The 20897-nt window shown below is 31.7% G+C and overlaps 2 protein-coding genes across 2 annotated transcripts; both read left to right on the top strand.

Annotated features, from left to right (window-relative positions):
- Nucleotides 1-8829: 8829 nt before the first annotated feature.
- Nucleotides 8830-13613, top strand: LOC125860893 (benzaldehyde dehydrogenase, mitochondrial-like). Its single transcript, XM_049540936.1, has 11 exons — nucleotides 8830-9067; nucleotides 9611-9745; nucleotides 9848-9990; nucleotides 10149-10302; nucleotides 10419-10648; nucleotides 10771-10860; nucleotides 11787-11960; nucleotides 12029-12166; nucleotides 12583-12720; nucleotides 12823-12884; nucleotides 13229-13613. The coding sequence occupies exons 1-11, from the start codon at nucleotides 8998-9000 to the stop codon at nucleotides 13500-13502; spliced, it is 1608 nt and encodes a 535-aa protein (XP_049396893.1). The 5' UTR covers nucleotides 8830-8997; the 3' UTR covers nucleotides 13503-13613.
- A 4632-nt stretch (nucleotides 13614-18245) lies between these two features.
- On the top strand, nucleotides 18246-20670 carry LOC125860886 (U-box domain-containing protein 19-like). Its single transcript, XM_049540924.1, has one exon. It carries the CDS (start codon nucleotides 18338-18340, stop codon nucleotides 20384-20386), a length of 2049 nt encoding a protein of 682 aa, XP_049396881.1. The 5' UTR covers nucleotides 18246-18337; the 3' UTR covers nucleotides 20387-20670.
- The last annotated feature ends 227 nt before the right edge of the window (nucleotides 20671-20897 follow it).

Here is a 20897-nt window from a genome sequence, read left to right as displayed (position 1 = left end):
ACAGTATATAATTATATATTATGGTAAAATATTAAATGAGACTTTAGGCCTTTAGGGTTAGTAGTATATGTTCTTTATTAGTTTATATATCTAGAGTAAGAGTGTAAGTATGGTATTTTTTAAAGGCTAAATGGTTTATTCAATAAGGAAATTGAGTAATTTATTCCCACATTGATAAGCCATTAATTATAAAGTTTTAATTATTTACTATCCGTTTATCTGATAACACAATACTAATAAGCCATTATTGTTGGCCTATCGGTTACAGTTTGATTTTGAATACTCCTACTCGAACCCTCTACCAAGGTTATTTCATATTTGTATAGACTAGAATTTGATACCTTTAATTAAGTATGAAAGAGTTTGAAACAAATTGGATAAATAAAAGTTGTTATGAATTCTGAAGCATGTTTTGTCAACTTCAGCTTTAAATATTTCTAAATTCAACTCAATATCGTTCAATATTTTACTTCATTCGTTTACTTTTGACTTGTCATATTTATTAAGAAAATAATTATTTATATAGGTATTTTATCAAACTATACCTTATTAAATGATGTTTTGAAAAATAAGTATTTAATATGGCAAAATGACAAATAAAAATAAAAATATATTTTAGGAATAAGTGACAAGTAAAAATAAACAGAGAGTATTTATTTTTTAAAAAGAACTTTTTAATTCACAACTCAAAATTCAAAATTATATACATGGGGCGTGTTTTTGAATTATAGAAGACAATTAATGTCGCTACTAAATGAAATGATACGGTTTTTAACTTTTAGGATAACAAAATTATTAATGAAAAAAACAACTTTCCATGTTCATTGGGTGATATAAGCGGGGGAAAAAGTTTGAAATATATCCAAATTTTGATCGAAATTATTGTAATGATATCAAACTTTGAAAAGAACCTTTTACCCCCTGCACTATTTAATAGTGTATTTTAAAGGTATATATGTGCATACGTGACATCATAAATATTGCATAATTATAAATAGTAATGTATCCACGTGGGCATGTGTATACCTTTAAAATACACTACTAAATAGTGCAGGGGTAAAAGGTCCTCCATAATGCTTGGTATCGTAACAGCAATTTCGGTCAAAGTTGGAGTATTTTTCGAACTCTTTTCCCAATAAGTAACAAAAACATAAATAATATTTTATTTATTTCAATTTTTTTTCTCACTTTTTTTACTTTGTTTTTTTTATTAAATACTTTTTTTTATTTCTTGACAATTATTTAATTTTAATTTTCAACGTGGCTTGTGTAAAATCACGTAAATAAAAAGTAGTTTATACTCTACTTATCTTTAATTTAAGACTATAAAATTCAACTCTTCTTTATTTTTTTAAAGAGAAAATGGTCACCCCCCCCCCCCCCAAAAAAAATCTATTACCAGATTTTCAACTACACACTCCGACTTTACGGGTATCCTATCACCCCCTAAACTGTTTAAAACTGAAATTATTACACCCTTAAAAAGCAACAACCACATTTATATTAACGGGTGAAACCCATGCGTTTAACACGTGAATTTCTTAAAAAACTATTATTTTTACCTTTTTCCTCTATATTTTCATCTTCCCTTCCAACACCAAAATCTTTTCACCATTTTTTTCCTTCGCTGCAAGCAGAAATTAATGCTTTCACCGTTTTTTTCTTTCAACAAAAGTCTTTCCACCAACATTACCAAGTCCTAAATCTTTTGACATATCAAAAAACCTCAATTATTAGTGCTTCTTTTCTTTCATTACAAATACCCATAAATTATTTCATATCTTTTTGGTGGAACTCTAAACAATTTGTTCTAACTATCTTCCGAAATCATTAGATCTGAATTCATTTTTAAAAAAAATGTCACACAATTTCATCACAAAATTACCAGCTAGCTGCTATCGCCAATGGGCGGTAGCAATGACAGTTTTGAAGAGGAAAAGGCTAGCAAATTTTTTGATTTATATATGTTTCATACACTATTTGATTGATACTAGCTAATTTTTATGGAATTATATGTAAAATTGATCAAATTGAGGCTATGTATCCATAACAATGCGACATTGATCTATCCAATATTTCATTCTCAAAATCAAATATGAATTTCGTCGAAAATCCAAAATTCTTTATGGGTTTGAAATAAAATTGTCAAATTGAGGCATCGAATAATCAAGATATGAATTTTCAAACCAATCGGCCTTGTGGGTTGGCATGTAAAGTGATGATTAACAACTCCAATAATATCAATAAGGAATTGATTTTCAAAATTTTCTAATTTCATGCACAAATTGAAAAACAAAAATTCAAGAATCAAGAGGAATACTAAAATTTCATTGTCAATTATGTGGAGATGATAGTAACGGTGACGATGGAGAAAATAGTGACGGTAGATTAAGAGATGGTGAGTGGTGGAAAAGTCTATGTTGTAACGAGGAAGAAAGAAATATTAAAAATAAAAGTTCACTAGTGCTCACTCTCCCAAGAAGAGTGAAATACACTTTGCCACATAAGCGTTTAGGGTGATGATAATTTCAGTTTTAAATAGTTTGAGAGGGTGATAGGACTCCCGTAAAGTTTAAGTGCATAGTTGAAAATCCGATAATAGATTGGAGGGGCATTTGACCATTTTCTTTTTTAAAAAAAAAACTTATAACAAATCAAAATCAAAGAACCAAATTAAAACCAAAAAAATTACCCCATACTAAACAAACAAAATTCAGTTGCTTTCAGAAATTGAACGGTTATATAATATGTTGGTCTAGGAAAGTAAATTCACATATCTCTAGACTCTAATATTATATTTTAATTTTTTAATAAAAGTTCAGTTACATCAAAATTTTGAGATCCTTACATCAAATACCAAATCAAAAAATCAAATTTTAAAAAAAATAATATTAACACCGAATTAAAAAATCAAAAAATCAAAATCAAAGAATTAAATTAATTCGGTTCAATTTTTTAATTTTATAATATTTATGACCACCCCTCATAAAAGAGCTCAATTGCGATTTGCTTGATAATGCTAGCATGGATTACTCCCTGAACTTTGAGTTAGCTTTTTGCATCATATGGTAATTTTTCTTTCCTTTTTGTGTTATTAATCAATAATCATTCAACACGTATTCTATGTTATATATATATATATGTGTGTGTGTGTGAGAGAGATGATTTATGCAATATTTGAAAGTGAAAAATTGATGTGGATTACTTTTCTTTTTTAAGAAAAGTTGAAATAAAATTTGATTGTAGTGGCAAAGTAAGCTATGCCAAAAAAATAAACCAAGATCTTTCGTTTCCCCGAAAATGTCGGCACATTATTAATTATTATGAAATAAAAGTCAAGTTATGATAAAGGCTAAGAAGTAAGGGTGTATATTGAAATATCATATTATATCAAAATTTTAATATTGTGATTTTGATATTATGATATTTAGTGTGATAAATGGTATATATTTTAAATTTTTTCGATATTCGATACGGTATTTGATATTTAGATATAACATATCGAAATATCAAATATCATATTGAAATTCCTAGTTACATAAACAAATATGCAACCTAGTATTAGTATAAATTAGATGTTTAAAAGTTAAAATTTTGATTACTTTATTTTGATTGAAATGTATTTGAATTGTAATTGATTAACAAAAGGAGTTGTTTGTACTTTATTTTGCATATATATTTATATATCTGTAATGAGTTAGTATGATATAATTGAGACTTTTTTTGATTGTCGAAGACATAATATTCTATTAAACGAGTATATATTAGTCAAAATTGAACAAATTATGATTATCAATTTACCATATCGTAAAATATGCAAATCTAATTTTAATATACCAAATCATACCAAATTAAATTAATATAATAATATTATAATATTTTTAAAAATCAAATTACGATATTAAAATTTTTAAATATAGTACAATACCATACTATGTCCACCCTACTGAGAAGTCTAACACGTTAATTATCCCTCAATTGTCAGTATACAACATGATATTTCGAAAAAAGTTAACGAAATGTCTAAATGTCAGAATTTATACTCCCTCCGATATGTTTGTTTGACTTGTCATATTTTATTTTTATATATATATATTTTTTAAAATATTAAGTAACTAAAAGAATAATTTAGCTGAACTATCCATATTTATTACTATTATTTATTGTTTCAATTGGGGACTTCTTTTTACTACATTAATATTACTTTAATCACAATATCCCTAAACCTTTGGATAGTCAATATTAGGAATAGTGGAGGTTTAAGATTTATTCAAATGACAATTTAATTTTTTATATTATTTAATTAAATTCATTTGTAGCCTCTCACAATATATAAATTTTACATGGAAATCTGATATCATAATTTTTAAAAATTATTATATCTTAATACAATGAATTAAATTCCAAATGGTGTTTTTTATTTTCAAAATCAGAAATTGAAATTCACAAATCACACATATATAAATTTAATTTATACGAAATGTCTAAAGTTCATAGTTTAAAGTTTTTTTTTTTTTTGAATTTGAAATATGTTTAGATTTTTGGATAATCGCCAATTTTGACTTTACTAGTCTAGGTCAAGAAATGGGAACCCATTTTATTAGGGTAAAAAACATATAAAATCTATTTTTTCTTGGGGGGTAAGACAAATTTAAGTGCAGTGTGGAGCCTTTCAAAGCAACACGTGCCTTGAATACTCATGAGTGACTCAATCGCTGCCAAGAATGGAGAGGGAGCCAAAATGCTCATGGAAATGGACCGACCAATTATTTTGGGACGGTACTTTTTTGTATTTTGCATTTTTGTTTTGGTTGTTATTATTATTATTATTAAATAAGTGAAGGACTAGTCGTTTAATAATGCATCATGAATCATGATGGTGTTGAAAAAATTTTCCTACAAGATTTGTGACCAATTCAATTAAATCGTATAGTAAACGCATGGATCATTTAGGACGCTTATTCTAAAAGTAATTTTTTTTACACATAAATTTAAATTAATCAAATTACAAATAAAAAGTAGACACATTAATGATTGATATTTGGCGTAGGATGTAAGGTATATTAATTTTAGTATAAAATATAAGGATTATTTTATTTCATATTTTGTTGGCAATATTAAATAGTCTCTGGAATATTTATCTCATTAGTTTTATCATAGGAATATACATGATAAAATAACTTATCTCAAAAATAATTAATTTCAAAATAACTTGTTTATATATATTTGCCATGATATGAAATTAGAAAATGTATGTAATGTTTAAATATTCTTAAATCTTATAATTCTAAAGTAATATTTTTGTTATAGATTATATATATTAGAATTTATGATGTTGAATATAGTATAAAGTTGTATTTGCTTATAAATTTTTATAAAATGAACAAAGTGAAAATAGACGGAGAAAGTGTTGTTCATCTTGTATTCCTAAAATACTTAGAACAAAACTTTGAAGAACTTGGTAAGACACAATAAAGTTTAAGAACATTTCACAACTAGAAAATTAAAACTAGTAGAGAAACTAGAATCAGAAACAAATTAGATAAAATATACGAAATATTTTTTCCTTAAAGAAGAATTGTTGTCAATTTGTGTTTAAAGAATCTTACTGATTCCAATAAACTTTGCAGAAACACGAAGTTACCAAAGTTTAATAAACCAGTGAAGAACAGAAGAACACAAATTAATTCACAAATCTAGAATCTGTAACATATACCAGAATCTGGAAAAACAGAAAGAAAATCAAGTCCACTAAATGCACAGTGTCCCCTTAAGGAAATTATTCCCCTCTAGTATCCGAGGTTTGATTTGGAATATGTCCTCCCAGGATAGAATGATCTCAATCACCAGTGTATTGATACCCAAAACGCTGCTGTCAGCGAGCCACTCAACGGCAGTAAAGTACACTTGGAATACTAGATTTAGTAGTAGAAGAAGAAGTTCAGAAATTCGTTCTTAAAATTAGAGGAAATCCCTCAATTTATAGAAAACAAAGGATAGTGTGAAAAGGTTCTTATTGTGCCTTACCGGAAAGGTCACAAACCTTTGAAAAGTCACAATCTTTCGGAAAGGTCACCACCTTTTATAAAAGTCGCAACTTTTCATAAAAGTCACAACTTTTGATAAAAGTCACAACTCTTCATAATAGTCGCAACTTTTTCTTAAAATGAGAGGAAATCCCAAAAGTCGCAACTCTTCATTTTCCATTCACACCTTTTAAAACCCAACAGAAAGTATTAAATAAATAAAAATAAAGTTAAAGAGGTAAACTGATGAGGTATCTTAATAAAGTTAATGACTGCATGAGGCCAAAATCCAAATACCCACAATGTCATATGGCTCATATGTATCATTTGTCACACAGTGTCAAAAAAAAAATTCAGCATATATATAAGTTTAAATAAAATAATAATTCAAAGCGATTTTTGACATAAATATGCTTTAGATTTTTTTGGATAATCATCGATTTTAACTTTTACTAGTCAAGAAATGGGCGTTATTCTAATCAAGATATGGACCCCTATATATTATCTTCTTGTTTTTATAATCATCTATACATTTTCTTATTGGGTAGCAAAAAGACAAATAATTGGGAGTGATATTTTCTTGGCCGGAACGTGTAAAACAAAATTTTAGTGCTTGCCCAGCCTTTGAAAGCAACACATGCAAAATGTTGAATGGTCTATTATTATTATTATTATTATTACTTTATTTATTTATTTATTATTATTATTATTATTATTAAATAAGTGAAGGAATTGTTCCATAATGCACCATGATGATGTTGAAAAAAAATGTTTAACAACGTTTCTGAGAAGATTAGTGATTAATTAAATTAAATCATACAGTAACACACTAATCATTTAGGACACTATTTCCTAAAAGTAAAGTTCTTTTTAACATAAATTTAAATTAATGTATAAAAATAAAGACCAGACACATTGATGAGCAGAAAAAAAAACTAAAAGTATAATAATGTATAGATATTTTTAAATTTTAAGTAGCCTTTTTGCTATAGATTTGAATATTTTTTGTACCTTTTTAAGAATTTAATTCATTGAATTGAAAATAAAGTTATTATAGCTTCTTGCAATGTCAAGATACTTTTTACAAAACAAAGTAAAGATGCACAAATAAGGTCCCGTTTGGCCATAAATAAATTTTGGCAAATATTGTTTGTCCATACACTTTTTCATTATTTGGTAAACTTTTTTGGCAAATAACCCAAATTCCCAAATACAAGTTTTTTCTAGTATTTGAGACAAATCTCATTATTTGAAAAGTTTTAAAAATTTAAATTTTACACCAAACTTTTATCTTTTACAAAAACACTCTATTTATTAACACCAACCAATTACTCAATTAACTCTCCATCTGCCAACTAACTCAATTAATAAACTTTTCTATTATAAAGAGCATACATGAACTATGCATGTTTCTTCTCTCTACTGAACTGCCAAAAACGTTTCTAGTCTTAGGTTGTTGCATCATGTATGGATTCTCCAGGTGATGATGCACAATGTTTCCTTCTACTTGCATTCTTCTGATTTCATACACTCCTTTGTTACAGTTAGTCTTAATGCACTAGCTATTAATATGATTATGTTAAATCAACATTACTAAATAAAACATGAATTGCATTTATTTTATTTTGGTAGAAAAATATTACACTGTTGATGTTGGTCTTCGGAACACAAGAGGATTTCTAGCTCCATACAAAGGAATGCGCTATCATTTACAGGACTACTGAGGAAGTGAAAGAGCGTCTAAGAATAGAAAAGAGCTATTTAACTATAGACATGCCTCTCTGCGCAATGTAATTGAAAGAACTTTTGGTGCGTGAAAAAGTAGATTCAAAATACTAGCTACAACAAGGCATGAACAACTATGAATGTGACATGCAAGTGAAAATAGTAGTTGTTTGCGCTGTATTACATAATTTTTTATGTAAATATCAAAGCAGTGGTGGAATATTTAGTGAATATGAAAGTGATGATATATATGATTGTTGATGAAAATGACAAACAATCGACCTAGGGTAATAACATTGCTTCATTTTGCTCGAACATCTGATTTGCAAATGCAAGCTCATCGAGAAGAGATTGTTCATAGAATGTGGAAAGATTATATTAAAGAATAGTTTGAACTCTTCCCGAAGAGAAGGCAAAGGTGCTTTAGTGATTGCAATATTTATTTCCTTCTGTTTTATTCTTCTTTTTCAAATTCATATTAGTTGTATTTTCATTATCATGATTTGTACTAGTCTCTTTTAACGATGCAAATATTTACTGTAATGATGTTTTTTGATCTGTTGTGGAAGTCATGAATCTTATTACGTGATATTTCTATTTCGCTATGTAATACAAATTTATGGTTAGTTTTGATAGTTTTAAAAACTTATGGATATAAATCATATTTCTTAAAAAAAATATATATATATATATATATATATATATATTTTTTTTTTTTCCAAATACTATGACCAAATACATGGTGTAATTTCATTCAAATAATATTTATCAAAAATATTTAAAAATTTATGGCCAAACGCTAGCTAATTAATACTCTTAAATAAGAAAAAGTTAAAAGATGTAAACTGATAAGGGCATCTTTCAAACAAGGAAGAAAAAGTACCAATAAGGTAATGATTGCGGTGAAATAGCTACTATTTCATTCTTAAATAGAAACTTAAAGGTACTGAATTTGAATTTCTCTAATTATAAAGTGTGATTTATGATTTATAGCTAATGTGACATTTTTAATGCGAATTAAAATTTAATTAAATTTTAATATAAATATGAAACCTCGAATAAAAAGAAAATGGTAGAAAAGGTGAAGCAAGGCCAAATAAATGCCGTTTGTCTCATATGAAGGTCATTTGTCACATAGTATAGTGTAGTTGGTCACTCATCATCCTTACACCTCTAAATTTATCAACAACTACTCCCACTAACATAAACAATTCAAGAACTTGTGGAAACTTGACCCAGCTAATCCATGGCAGCTCGTAGACTTTCTTCTTTACTCTCTCGTTCTCTCCACCTTCCTTCTGCTTCTGCTTCTCTAGGTTGCTTCCTCTTTTAATCTGTACTATTTGCAACTTTTTTTTTTTACTCTTTTTTAAAGACTGTACCTTTGCGATGATGGTAAAGATAGGTTCTTTAGTGTTGGGTTTGGCTCCGATTATCTCTAAAGGGCAAGAAGGGTAGTTCTTGAGGTAGATGTACTTGTTCTGCAGGGTGAATAACTTTTACTTTCTTTATGCATGTTAAGCTTTTATTACTGGGTTCTTGAATTAATTGAAGCATAAAAAGGGCATTTGATGAACTACTACTCTTCTGTTTAGTCATCGTTATGATGAAACTGAAACTAGTAGTTGAAGAATTAAATTCTTCTGTTTTTCCTGAATGGGGGTACTTTTAGGGGACATGATATTTTACATGTTTTATGCTGGGTCCCAATTTACCATGAAACTTAATGCAACAGAGGCTTGTGGGTACATCTTCTAGTACATCTGTTATGAAATTGATGCATAATAATTTCTCCAAATGGAGTAAAACAAAATGATTAGTACAAAAGCTTATGTTTTTTAATTAACTGAAATCACCAGGAAGAAGCCATGGTGTGGCAAGGCACATCAACAGGTTTAGTACAGCTGCAGCTGTTGAGGAATTAATCACTCCACCTGTCCAAGTTAATCACACCAAGCTTCTAATCAATGGGCAATTTGTTGATTCTGCATCTGGTAAGTGCTTGGTACCAATTTCAACTCATCAGTTTTGTTATTGGTTTTTTATTACTAGCTATGCTACTGGAAATTAAACTTGGATATGTATATATTTTGTAGGAAAAACATTCCCAACGCTGGATCCAAGAACTGGAGAAGTCATTGCAAATGTTGCTGAAGGTGATCTCGAAGATGTTAATCGCGCTGTGGCTGCTGCTCGCAAGGCATTTGATGATGGACCATGGCCCAAAATGAGTGCTTATGTAAGCTTGATAGCTTTATCTCTAATCTGTCTTTTGATCAGTCTTTATCTCTACTATGTCTTTTGCTTTGATGCTGCTCAATTTGTTAAGTATGAGTTTTTAGAGGTCTTTTTGCTGTTGTATCGTACCTCCTTATCTCTGTGGGGGTGGTTCTTCAGGAAAGGTCACGGATAATGCTAAAGTTTGCTGATTTGGTGGAGAAACACAATGATGAGATTGCAGCTTTAGAAACATGGGATAATGGCAAGCCATATTTGCAGGCTGCCCAAGCTGAAGTACCTTCTTTTGTGCGATTATTTCGGTATTATGCTGGTAATGACACATTTCAGACAAGGAATTTAATCTAACTTTGCTAGTTATTCATACAGTTCAAGCTTTCGTGTGTATGCACATAACTTTTGAATTTTTGCTTTCTCAAAACAACATAGGTTGGGCGGATAAAATTCATGGTCTAACTATACCAGCTGATGGGCCACACCATGTACAAACTTTACATGAACCAATTGGTGTGGCTGGTCAAATAATTCCATGGAACTTTCCCCTTCTTATGATGGCTTGGAAAGTTGGGCCTGCCCTAGCATGCGGTAACACTATTGTCCTGAAGACTGCAGAACAAACTCCACTGACTGCTCTTTATGTCGCAAACTTATTCCATGAGGTTGGTTCATGTACAGTATATTAGATCTGAGGCATAAGTTCCTACATTGCATAAATTTCTCAGCAATTGGATCGTTGACCTTCACTCCATCTATCTGACATATTGTTTTTGACGTTTAACAGGCTGGTCTTCCTCCAGGTGTTTTAAATATTGTTTCTGGTTTCGGACCTACCGCTGGTGCTGCACTTGCTAGTCATATGGATGTAGACAAGGTCAATGAAAAACTCTTCTCTGTTTGTTCTTGGAGAGGAAAAAAAACTTTTCTCTTGTTTTTTGAATTATTTACCACATTTTTGCAAGTTGCAATAACGATACATATATCTGAATGGTGTGGAGGATGAATTTTACCTAATGCACATATCCAGTTTGGTGCATCAGTGGCATAGTTTCTGTTTTTACTGTCAGAGCAGCTAGTGCTTCTAAATCATGAAACTACCATGTTGTGACCGACTGACCGTGTTGTAAGCTAATTACAACTTACAATATTATATACTGTAGTTGAATCAGGGTGAATACAACATTTACAGATATGCTTATAAGATGAGTTCTAGAGATCTCTGAGTGACTCTGCTTTATTGGGAGACCTAACAATCTGTTTCACTTATGATAGAAAGAACAATCTATGATTATAAGGTTGGAATTTTACACTTGGGATGACAGTGGGATCCTTATGGGTCAAAAGGTCTAAATGTTTTGCATACTTTATTCTGGATTAACTTGTTGACAATAATTGGAAACAGCTAACACCGGCTCAACTGGATAGTATCTAGCATGTGGATCTCATAGTTATGATTTTGTTTTTGCATCTACATATTTTCCTGGAATAAGAAAAGATGAAGGTGACTTAACTTACTTTTTTATTACATACATGATGTCGAATTCATATAAGAAGCATTAGCAGTCTTGCCAACCTTCCCCTTCTGTTGAATGGGTTTCTTGAACGCCAACGATCAAGCAAATAAGCAAGTCAAATATCTTTCTAGTGAATCTGTGCTCATCTAGTCTGAGATGATAAACAGAGAGCTTCATCTATGCTGGATTGATGGACATCTGACTTGATTTTTATCTGAATATATGTAATGCATATTTGATTGATACTTTGAACCCCCCCTAACATTTTTCCTTTTAATTCTTTCAGCTTGCTTTCACTGGATCAACGGAAACTGGACAAACAGTTCTTCAACTGGCTGCCAAAAGCAATCTGAAACCAGTTACCCTCGAACTAGGAGGGAAATCACCTTTCATTATATGTGAGGATGCTGACATTGATCATGCTGTTGAGCTAGCACATTTTGCACTCTTCTTTAATCAGGTCAGGCCGATTCTTCAAAAAATAAGTATCATAATTGAGCACATGGTTAAAGTTCTGTGTGTCTGTAGGGCCAATGCTGTTGTGCTGGTTCTCGTACCTATGTACATGAACGAGTATATGATGAATTTGTAGAGAAGGCAAAGGCACGTGCAATGAGACGTGTAGTTGGTGATCCCTTCAAGAAAGGTGTTGAACAAGGTCCTCAGGTACTCCCTCTCCTTTTCTCTCTCTTCTTGTCCCATTATGTTTATGTTCTGCTTTCACAACTATTAACTTTCATAATTGACATTTCTCTGCATTTTCCAACCTAAAGTTGGGCCCTAAACTGATTTGTAAAGTATCTGTTCTGTTCCCAATTTCATCACACTACCGTGTGGTATGTTGCTGCCTCTCCTCGATCATTAAGTGAAAAATAGTCCTCCCGAGAGGCTCTTCTTCTGTTTCATCATGTGACAACTCTATTTGGTAATGAGCTCTTGAAGTGCAAGAATCTAAAGTGTCTACTTCCACGAAAGATTTTCTAAAGTATCTATCTCCTAAGTGACAAAATTTAGTTAATGACTTGGCATATAACTTGAAGTTTCATGTTCTGAAGCTAATATCATTACAATATACATCATAGATCGACTCGGAGCAATTTAAGAAGATTCTTAGGTACATAAGAGAAGGCCGTGACAGCTTTGCCACCCTTGAATGTGGTGGTGATAGAATTGGCTCCAAAGGCTACTTTATTCAGCCCACTGTGTTCTCAAATGTCAAGGTATATGCTTGATATCCTTCTTCTCTAAAGTCCTCAAATAATGTTTCTGAAAATTCCTTGAGAAAGTAATTTAACACGATCATTTACACTTGGTTGGATCAGGAGGACATGTCGATAGCACAGGATGAGATTTTTGGTCCAGTGCAATGTGTCTTCAAATTCAAGTAAGTTATGATATGAACCTATTGTTGCAAAAGGGTTATTTGAAAATTATGCTCCCTTTTGTGGCTGAAAGTTGCTATTCTTGACAAAAGCTTCGCTCTAAGCACATTTATGTAGTGTTTTATTCTGCTCAACTTAAAAATTTTAGTGTACTCTACGAGAGATTTAACTTTGTTTAACCCGATAATTATTGTCACTTGCTCTTGTTCTTCTCTAACTGATGGTATTGGCTGGAAAGTCCTGATCTAATACATGTTTCAAGGACATAACTTTTTGTTCTTGATGATATGATAAGTTGTAAGGAAAGATGTCATACTAAATGTTGTGTTATCAACTCCATTGCCAGGGATATTGGCGAAGTAATAAAGAGAGCAAACAACACTCGCTATGGTCTAGCAGCAGGCGTTTTCACAAAGAACATCGATACAGCTAACACCTTGACCCGAGGATTGAGAGCTGGAACGGTGTGGATTAACTGCTATGATATATTTGATGCTGGAATTCCTTTTGGAGGGTACAAGATGAGTGGCACGGGCAGGGAAAAGGGTATTTACAGCCTTAACAACTACTTACAGGTGAAGGCTGTTGTTACTCCATTGAAGAATCCGGCTTGGATATAAGATTTGCCACCCCTGATTTTAAATCATACTACTGTTTTTGTAAAATGGTGCACATGGTTTGTTTACATGACAATGTTGTTATCAATTACAATAAAGTCTTCAGATTGTTCATTTGGTTGTTGTCGTGTAGAAAAAACATTAATTGCCCTCTAAATTAGATGCCAAACGACAAAGAAACTGGTTATGTCCTAGTACACCACTTCCAGTTTAAGGCTATTGTCAGCCGTTTAAAGATCATCCATCTTGAAATAAAACATGTTTTGGATATTTTGCAGTTAGGTAGGATTGGTTCCCTTGTGTTGCTGGTACAAGCTAGAGGAATCAGTAGTGAAACTAGAGTTTGAATTCAGCTAAAGCCATTTTTCATTATTTTTATTTTAAGTTTAGCTTAGAGCTCATATTTGAGGTAAGGTAATATTGGTGCATCCAAAGTTTTCAAATTCTGGATTCGTCCGACCATACTTGGTAGAGATAGAGAAAGTCATATATATGTCTAATAGAGAGATGGTTGCTTCAAAGTAAATCAAAATCAAGAACACTAATGTCACATTAATGAAATAATGATTCGCTCAATCTCATATACATCACTCCTTGTAATATTTTGTATTCACCTCCAATCTTCATTACCTAACTACTACATTAAAAATCAATATATGCCATTCCGCGTTCCACATAAACCTTATTAAAAAACCTCACATGTTTTCGTTAATTAAAAGTGTGATTTATGAGTTAATTAGTGAAGTTGGTGAATATTACAAAAGGTCATAGGGAATTTTTTTTTACTTTCTATCTAAGTACCGTTAGTAATTAGAGCAGAATTACCATATACTTGTACTAGTGAGATATCGTGGAGGCACAAAGACTAATTCATTTGAACACTTTTTTCATCAAAAAATTATATTATACTATATATAAGTTCAAAATTTTAATTAATTATTTCTTTCCATATATTAAATAACATTGAAATCATTTAGTGAAAATGGCTCTACCATTAATAACATGTGATGTACACAATAAAATAGTGTAGGTGCACCATGCAACCCGAACTTCTAATTAAAATAAAATAAAATAAAAGTTCAGTTTTTTTTAGTACGTAATTTGTTTGATTGACCCTCCTCCAGTGATGAGAATACAGCTTGATATCTGTATTTTTCATGCTTATACAACGATTAATATATACTTATAGTATATAGTTGTAATAGATACATGAATTAGTTAATTATATTAAAGACGTGTGATTACCAAATTATAAAGAGAGATTAAGCGCGTTAGATTAGTCATTTCTTGATTGGTCCACGTTAATCCTTTTCTATAGCTCCCGTCAACCTTAATTTCATACGTTACTAATTAATAAAAGGATTACTTAATTAAAACCCTAAATTACGTCCCTTTCAGTGGCATCACATTTAATGAATCATAATACTTTGTTAATTTTCTTTCTTCGGTCATTCCTAGGAACTTCCTTAATTTGTTTTATATAAAATTATATGCTAATGCTTTCTCTGATCTGTCAGATTTTTATTGGTCATGCAACTAAATAATGGATGGAGAAGAAAGAAGCCGTGAGGTTGCTCTTTGACTAATTTTCATATGACTTTACAACTCAAAAATATAATTAAAAATAATACTCTTCTACTCTTAACGCAGTTAAATTGGAAAAAAAACCTATTTTATTTAGGTAGTATATATACTATGAATAAAGTACACATCTGTTTGTTTTCCATTGATAAAAAATAAATTACAATCACAAATAAAATATGATGAAACAAAGATTTATTGAAGATATTTGTGAGTACAATAATTATGTTTCTCTTTTGAATTTCTCTATGAATATCTGAGGGTTGTTAGTAGTGTAGTTCTCTAATATAGGATGATTTGAACCTCATTAAAATATATTTAATTGCTATGAATGTCAAACGACAACTTTGATGAAGATAATGTTTGATGACTTGATCTCTTTATGAATATTCCAAAAATTTATTGAATTTTGAAATGTTTCTTCAAGGTTTGTTACCCTTTCACTACAACAAATTAAATAAAGGATTTTGCAGCAATAATATCATTGTCGCATTATTATTGTTTGCAACAAATTTTAAAGTGATAAAAATAAATTACAATCACAAATAAAATATGAAGAAACATAATTTATTTACCAAGATTGTGAGTACAAATATGTTGATCCATTGATTCTTCTCTCCCATAAGATTTATCCATAATTCGAAGACTGTTAGTGGCGTATTTCTCGAACTTGGATGATTTGGACTTGATTTCTATAATTCGAGAGCCGTAGTAGCGTATTTCTCAACTAGGATGATTTGGACTTGATTTCTATAATTCGAGGGTTGTTAGTGGTGAATTTCTCGAACTAGGATGATTTGGACTTGATCTTCATAATTCGACGGTTGTTATTAGTAGCGTATTTCTCGAATTAAGATGATTTGAATTTGATCTCTTTTTGAGTATTCCATGAATTTGCAGAATACTCGATATTTTGGTCTATTTATGAATATTTCATGAATTTGTGGTGGATTTTCGAGATTTTGCTCTCTTTATGAATATTCCATGAATTTATTTTGGAATTTCGAGATTTTTGATATCTTTATGAATATTCCATGAATTTGTGGTGGAATTTTCGATATGCCTATTTAAGGGAATATAGTACCCTTTATATAGGGATGAATTGGGTTTTAGGGTTGAGTAAAATCCTAATTGAAATTTAACACACCTTCTAGAATCTCAACTCGAGTTGAATACGTTTTGTAGAGTCCCACAAAATTTCAATATCTATAATCATATTTAACAACAATAATATAATATGAATATTTATATTTATACACAATATAAAATACCTATTATATATATATATATATACCTCTATTTGAACATTTCACAAAGCAGTGTCCCATAACAACACTTGACTCGAGGTATATTAGTGGCTGTCTATAGGCTCCGTATTGGTCGGTTCGATTTGGTTTTGAAGTTTATCGATTTGACTTATTGGTTATCGGTTTGTAGAGATGCTAAACCGTTATAGAACCATTAAGATATTAACTTATCGGTTATTGATCATTATTGGTTTAACCGTTAAGATTTGAGACAAAAAAAAAACATTAAAAATCACTTAAAAACAAGGTGACAAATCAAATGAACCATGCACGTGAGTTCAGAAGTAACATGTTTTTCAAAAGCAAACACTTTAACATTGTATTATAACCAAGGGTTTGGGACAACCATAAATAAAAGTAGGAAACCAAACTTTAAGTCAAAGACTTTATATACACTATATCAAAAATGATCATTAGCGACAATTAATTCTTAATTGCCGCTAAATATGTATTTTTAGTGGCAGTTAACACTCTTTGTATATGTCCCTAAAGCCTTTAGCGACATTGGTTCTAATGGCACTTAACTAATGCCGGTAAAAACTTTAGCACTCTTTATTAATGTCAATATTTATTGCCGCTAAAAGTTATTTTTGCTGTAGTGATACAAAATGGTATAAATAGAATTATTTAGTTTACTATCGGGTTATCGGTTAACCCGTTAAGAAAAAATCTAAAATCTTTAAGAACCGATAAGCTGATAACAAAATAAATCAAAATCGTTATCAAAACCGCTAAACCAATAACCCATTACGGATAAACCAATAACTTTTTTTCTGTTCGGATTATCGATTTCAATTCGGTTTAAACAGTCCTAGTTGTCTACTCATAATACAATATAATTTTCTAATAAATGAGTGTCAATTTAATTATTTGTTTTAGCATAGTAGCTCCACCCCGGCCATTCACGTAGCATTATTTTTCTTTAGTACGAAGTTATTTGTACTTTCTAAAAATACACATCTTACTAAAAAAAGAAATACACCGCACCCTACTAACATTTGTACATGTATATATATGCCAAATTTATTGCTCAAGAGACCAGGTTGAGGACACTCAAAACTCAAAAGGAATAGAAAGATATGTTAAGGATTGATAAGGAAAGAAAGTCAGATTTAGTTGAGCTTCAATTTAGATATCAGACATCAAATTCAAATTGATATGATTAATTCATCATACTATATTCTTATTATAAAATTTCTAGGTGTTGCTCCCATGTAGGCTATAAATATGAACATACCTCCGGACAGATCTAGATGCTTAAATATGAATTTATGTAAATCCTATAATTTTATCTGGACCTCAATATTTGATTGTAACTTCAATAATCATGAATCCTCCTCTTGCTTTATTACAAAGGAAGGTAATAACCACTACATATATAAAACATAAAATTAAAGCTCATTTACTATGTAAGAGAATTCGAACCCAAAACCTCTATCCGAAAAAGCCAAAATCCGAGGTCCTTATCAGCATCCAATCAATTGCTTCGATTTGTTTCTCACTTTCCCCTTAACCTAAGCAACACGTCACCTTCTCTTCCTATCCACGTCAACAGAGTCGGCATAGTGGGCCCCACCATAATAATCACCTAAAAAATAAAGATTACCAAAAAAAAATCTCAGCCCACCCGATGCCCTTACGGCCCAAACCCAAGATCCAAGAAACATCAACATTACACGTGTACAGTACACGTGTCCCTTAATTCAAGTACACATTTCACTGTACTTGAATCACTCCAGTCAAACAACAAACAATATAGCTAACGCGTGGGGATTGGTGCCACGTGTTGTTTAACATTGTTTGGGTCAAGATTTTCTTATAAATTAAACCAACGGTATCTTTAACCGACTCCATCTCCTAATTCCAAAATTTGTTAACTTTCTCAAATGAAAAAAAACAGAGCTCATTAACACATCAAATTCAAACATTAAACTTAGGTTTTTTCGATCGATGATTCAAAGATTTGATCGGAATGATCGCCGGATTTTGACATTCCCGGCGGTACATCCATGTGAGGGGATATCTCCGGCTACCCTTTTAGATTCTTTGATTACTCTGTCTAAGGGCATATGCAGTTTCAAATCGAAATTCTTTCCATCTCAACGGAGAAATGTTCGCGAAATGATTAGGCAAGTGGGGATCCTCTTGATTTTTTTCGAGGAAATCCAGGATCATCTACCTAGTGATAGAGATTCCATTGTTCTTTGTTTTGCAGAACTACACACAACGTTTCAAAAGATTAAGTTTTTATTAGATGATTGTATGCGTGAGGGGGCGAAAACTTGGATGCTTATGAAATCCCACTCTGTAGCGAGTCAATTTCAAGTTTTGGTTAGAACTGTGGCTACTGCACTTGATGTTCTTCCTTTGAATTTTCTTAATGTTTCCAGAGAAATCAAGGAGTTAGTTCTAATGGTGGCTAATCAAGCACAGAGGGCGAAAATGGAGCTCGACCCGGAAGACGAAGAAGCTGTGAAGAGAGTAATTTTGCTTTTGAACCAATTTGAGAATAAGTTTCAGCCTGACCCCCGTGTAATCAAGAAATTTCTTGAATATCTTGATATCACAACCTGGGAAGAATGTCACAAGGAGATTAAATTCTTAGAGGATGAGATTAATTTCGAATGCTCGGAGAATTACGAACGAGAAGTACCTATGCTAAGCAGTTTAGTTGGATTCTTGAGCTATTGCAGGGGAATTTTGTTTGAGGACTCTGTTTATGGGAACTCTGATCAATCAGATGGAACATCCAACCTGGAAACTCTGAGTTGCTTGAATCCTGAGGATTTCAGGTGTCCCATTTCTCTGGAACTCATGACGGATCCAGTGACGGTGTCCACGGGCCAGACTTATGATCGCGCTTCGATTCAAAAATGGCTCAAGTCAGGGAACCTCCTCTGTCCCAAAACAGGGGCGACATTACAGAGCACAGAATTAGTATCTAATTCCTCTCTGCGGAACCTCATCCAACAATTCTGTGCTGATAATGGAATATCACTAGCTAAATCAAGGAAGAAGAGTCGTGATATATCGCGGACTATTTTGCCAGGAAATCCAGCAGCTGCGGAAGCAATCAAATTCCTCTCCGAATTTCTCGCGTGCAGGCTGTATTTTGGTTCTGATCAGCAGAAAACCAAGGCTGCTTATGAAATTCGCTTGCTTGCAAAATCAAATATATTCAACCGGTCCGTGTTAATCGAAGCTGCAACAATCCCAGCACTCTTACAAATGCTTATTACAAATGATCCATCTATGCAAGAGCATTCAATTTCCGCCTTGCTCAAACTATCTAAACATTCCAACGGAAAGAAAGTGATCATGGAAAATAGGGGCCTGAATTCGATTCTTGGAGTTCTCAGGAATGGCCTAAAGCTAGAATCAAAGCAAATTGCAGCAGCGATAATCTTCTACATCTCTTCACCTCGTGAATACCGCAAGCTAATAGGCGAAAATCCAGAAGTATTTCCAGCTTTAGTGGACTTAATCAAACACGGAACAAGTTGCGGGAAAAAGAATGCGATAGTTGCAATATTCGGGCTGCTGTTGAGTCACAGGAACCACGAGAGAGCACTTGGTGCAGGAACAGTTCCAGCACTAGTCAATCTTTTAGCTTCTTCAGATAAAGTTGAACTAAACACAGATGCACTTGCGGTTTTAGCTACATTAGCCGAAAGAACAGAAGGGTCTTTCGCGATTTTAGAAGCTTCAGCATTACCAGTAATCTTGAATCAATTACAGAACACAACATCTCGAGCGGGAAAAGAGTATTGTGTTTCCATTTTGTTGTCATTATGTGTCAATAGTGGCGCGGAGGTATTAGCCGCTCTGGTAAGAGAAAAGGCGCTTATGCCACTTCTTTATTCACTTTTAACAGAAGGAACCAGCCAAGCAAAGAAGAGGACACGGTCTCTTATCAAAATTCTACAGAGATTTTGTGAAACGAGCACTTCTAGGCTTGTGAGTGAAGTTCCACAAGAACAATTTATTGATGTAAGGTGAAAAAGGTCGAAAGATTTAATTTTAGAATCCTCAAATTCTGCATGTAAATATATATAGAGTCCTGAATGGTAGTTACTTGTGTTATGTTTAGTTCCTCACTTTTTTTTTTGAGGGGCTAAATCATTGTAGGTCATTGGATTTGGGAACTTATACTTTGAATAAATTTGTATACAATTCTTTGTTGTGTGAGATTTTGATCTTGTATGATAACCAAATAGGCAAGATTAGTGGCAAGAGCTATCTCTTGTGTCAAGAGGTTCAATCCAGAAAAATTATATGGTATAAATACAGAAATAGAAACACTACTATATATTTTTTAGTTCTGCAGCTGTTGAAGATATCAATGGTAGTTTAATTGTTCTTCCTAATAGTGGATAGATATTTTTTTTTGTGCCATAGCAATCACTAGAAAAAGATTGGATACTCAAAAAATTAATTTGTGCTGATTTAGGTCAGCTAACTAGGGCGCGGTTGATGACATACATATAATGGTACTTATCGCCGGTTAAGT

Source organism: Solanum stenotomum, chromosome 3, assembly GCF_019186545.1.
Source record: "Solanum stenotomum isolate F172 chromosome 3, ASM1918654v1, whole genome shotgun sequence".
NCBI classification, from domain to species: Eukaryota; Viridiplantae; Streptophyta; class Magnoliopsida; order Solanales; family Solanaceae; genus Solanum; species Solanum stenotomum.
This window is presented reverse-complemented; position numbering and strand designations above follow the sequence as displayed.

Coding starts and splice junctions, on each gene's coding strand:
- LOC125860893 (XM_049540936.1), top strand. CDS start 8,998: ATGGCAGCTCGTAGACTTTCTTCTTTACTCTCTCGTTCTCTCCACCTT. Junction 9,068..9,610: donor TTCTGCTTCTGCTTCTCTAG/GTTGCTTCCTCT, acceptor TGAAATCACCAG/GAAGAAGCCATGGTGTGGCA. Junction 9,991..10,148: donor GGCCCAAAATGAGTGCTTAT/GTAAGCTTGATA, acceptor GTGGTTCTTCAG/GAAAGGTCACGGATAATGCT.
- LOC125860886 (XM_049540924.1), top strand. CDS start 18,338: ATGATTCAAAGATTTGATCGGAATGATCGCCGGATTTTGACATTCCCG.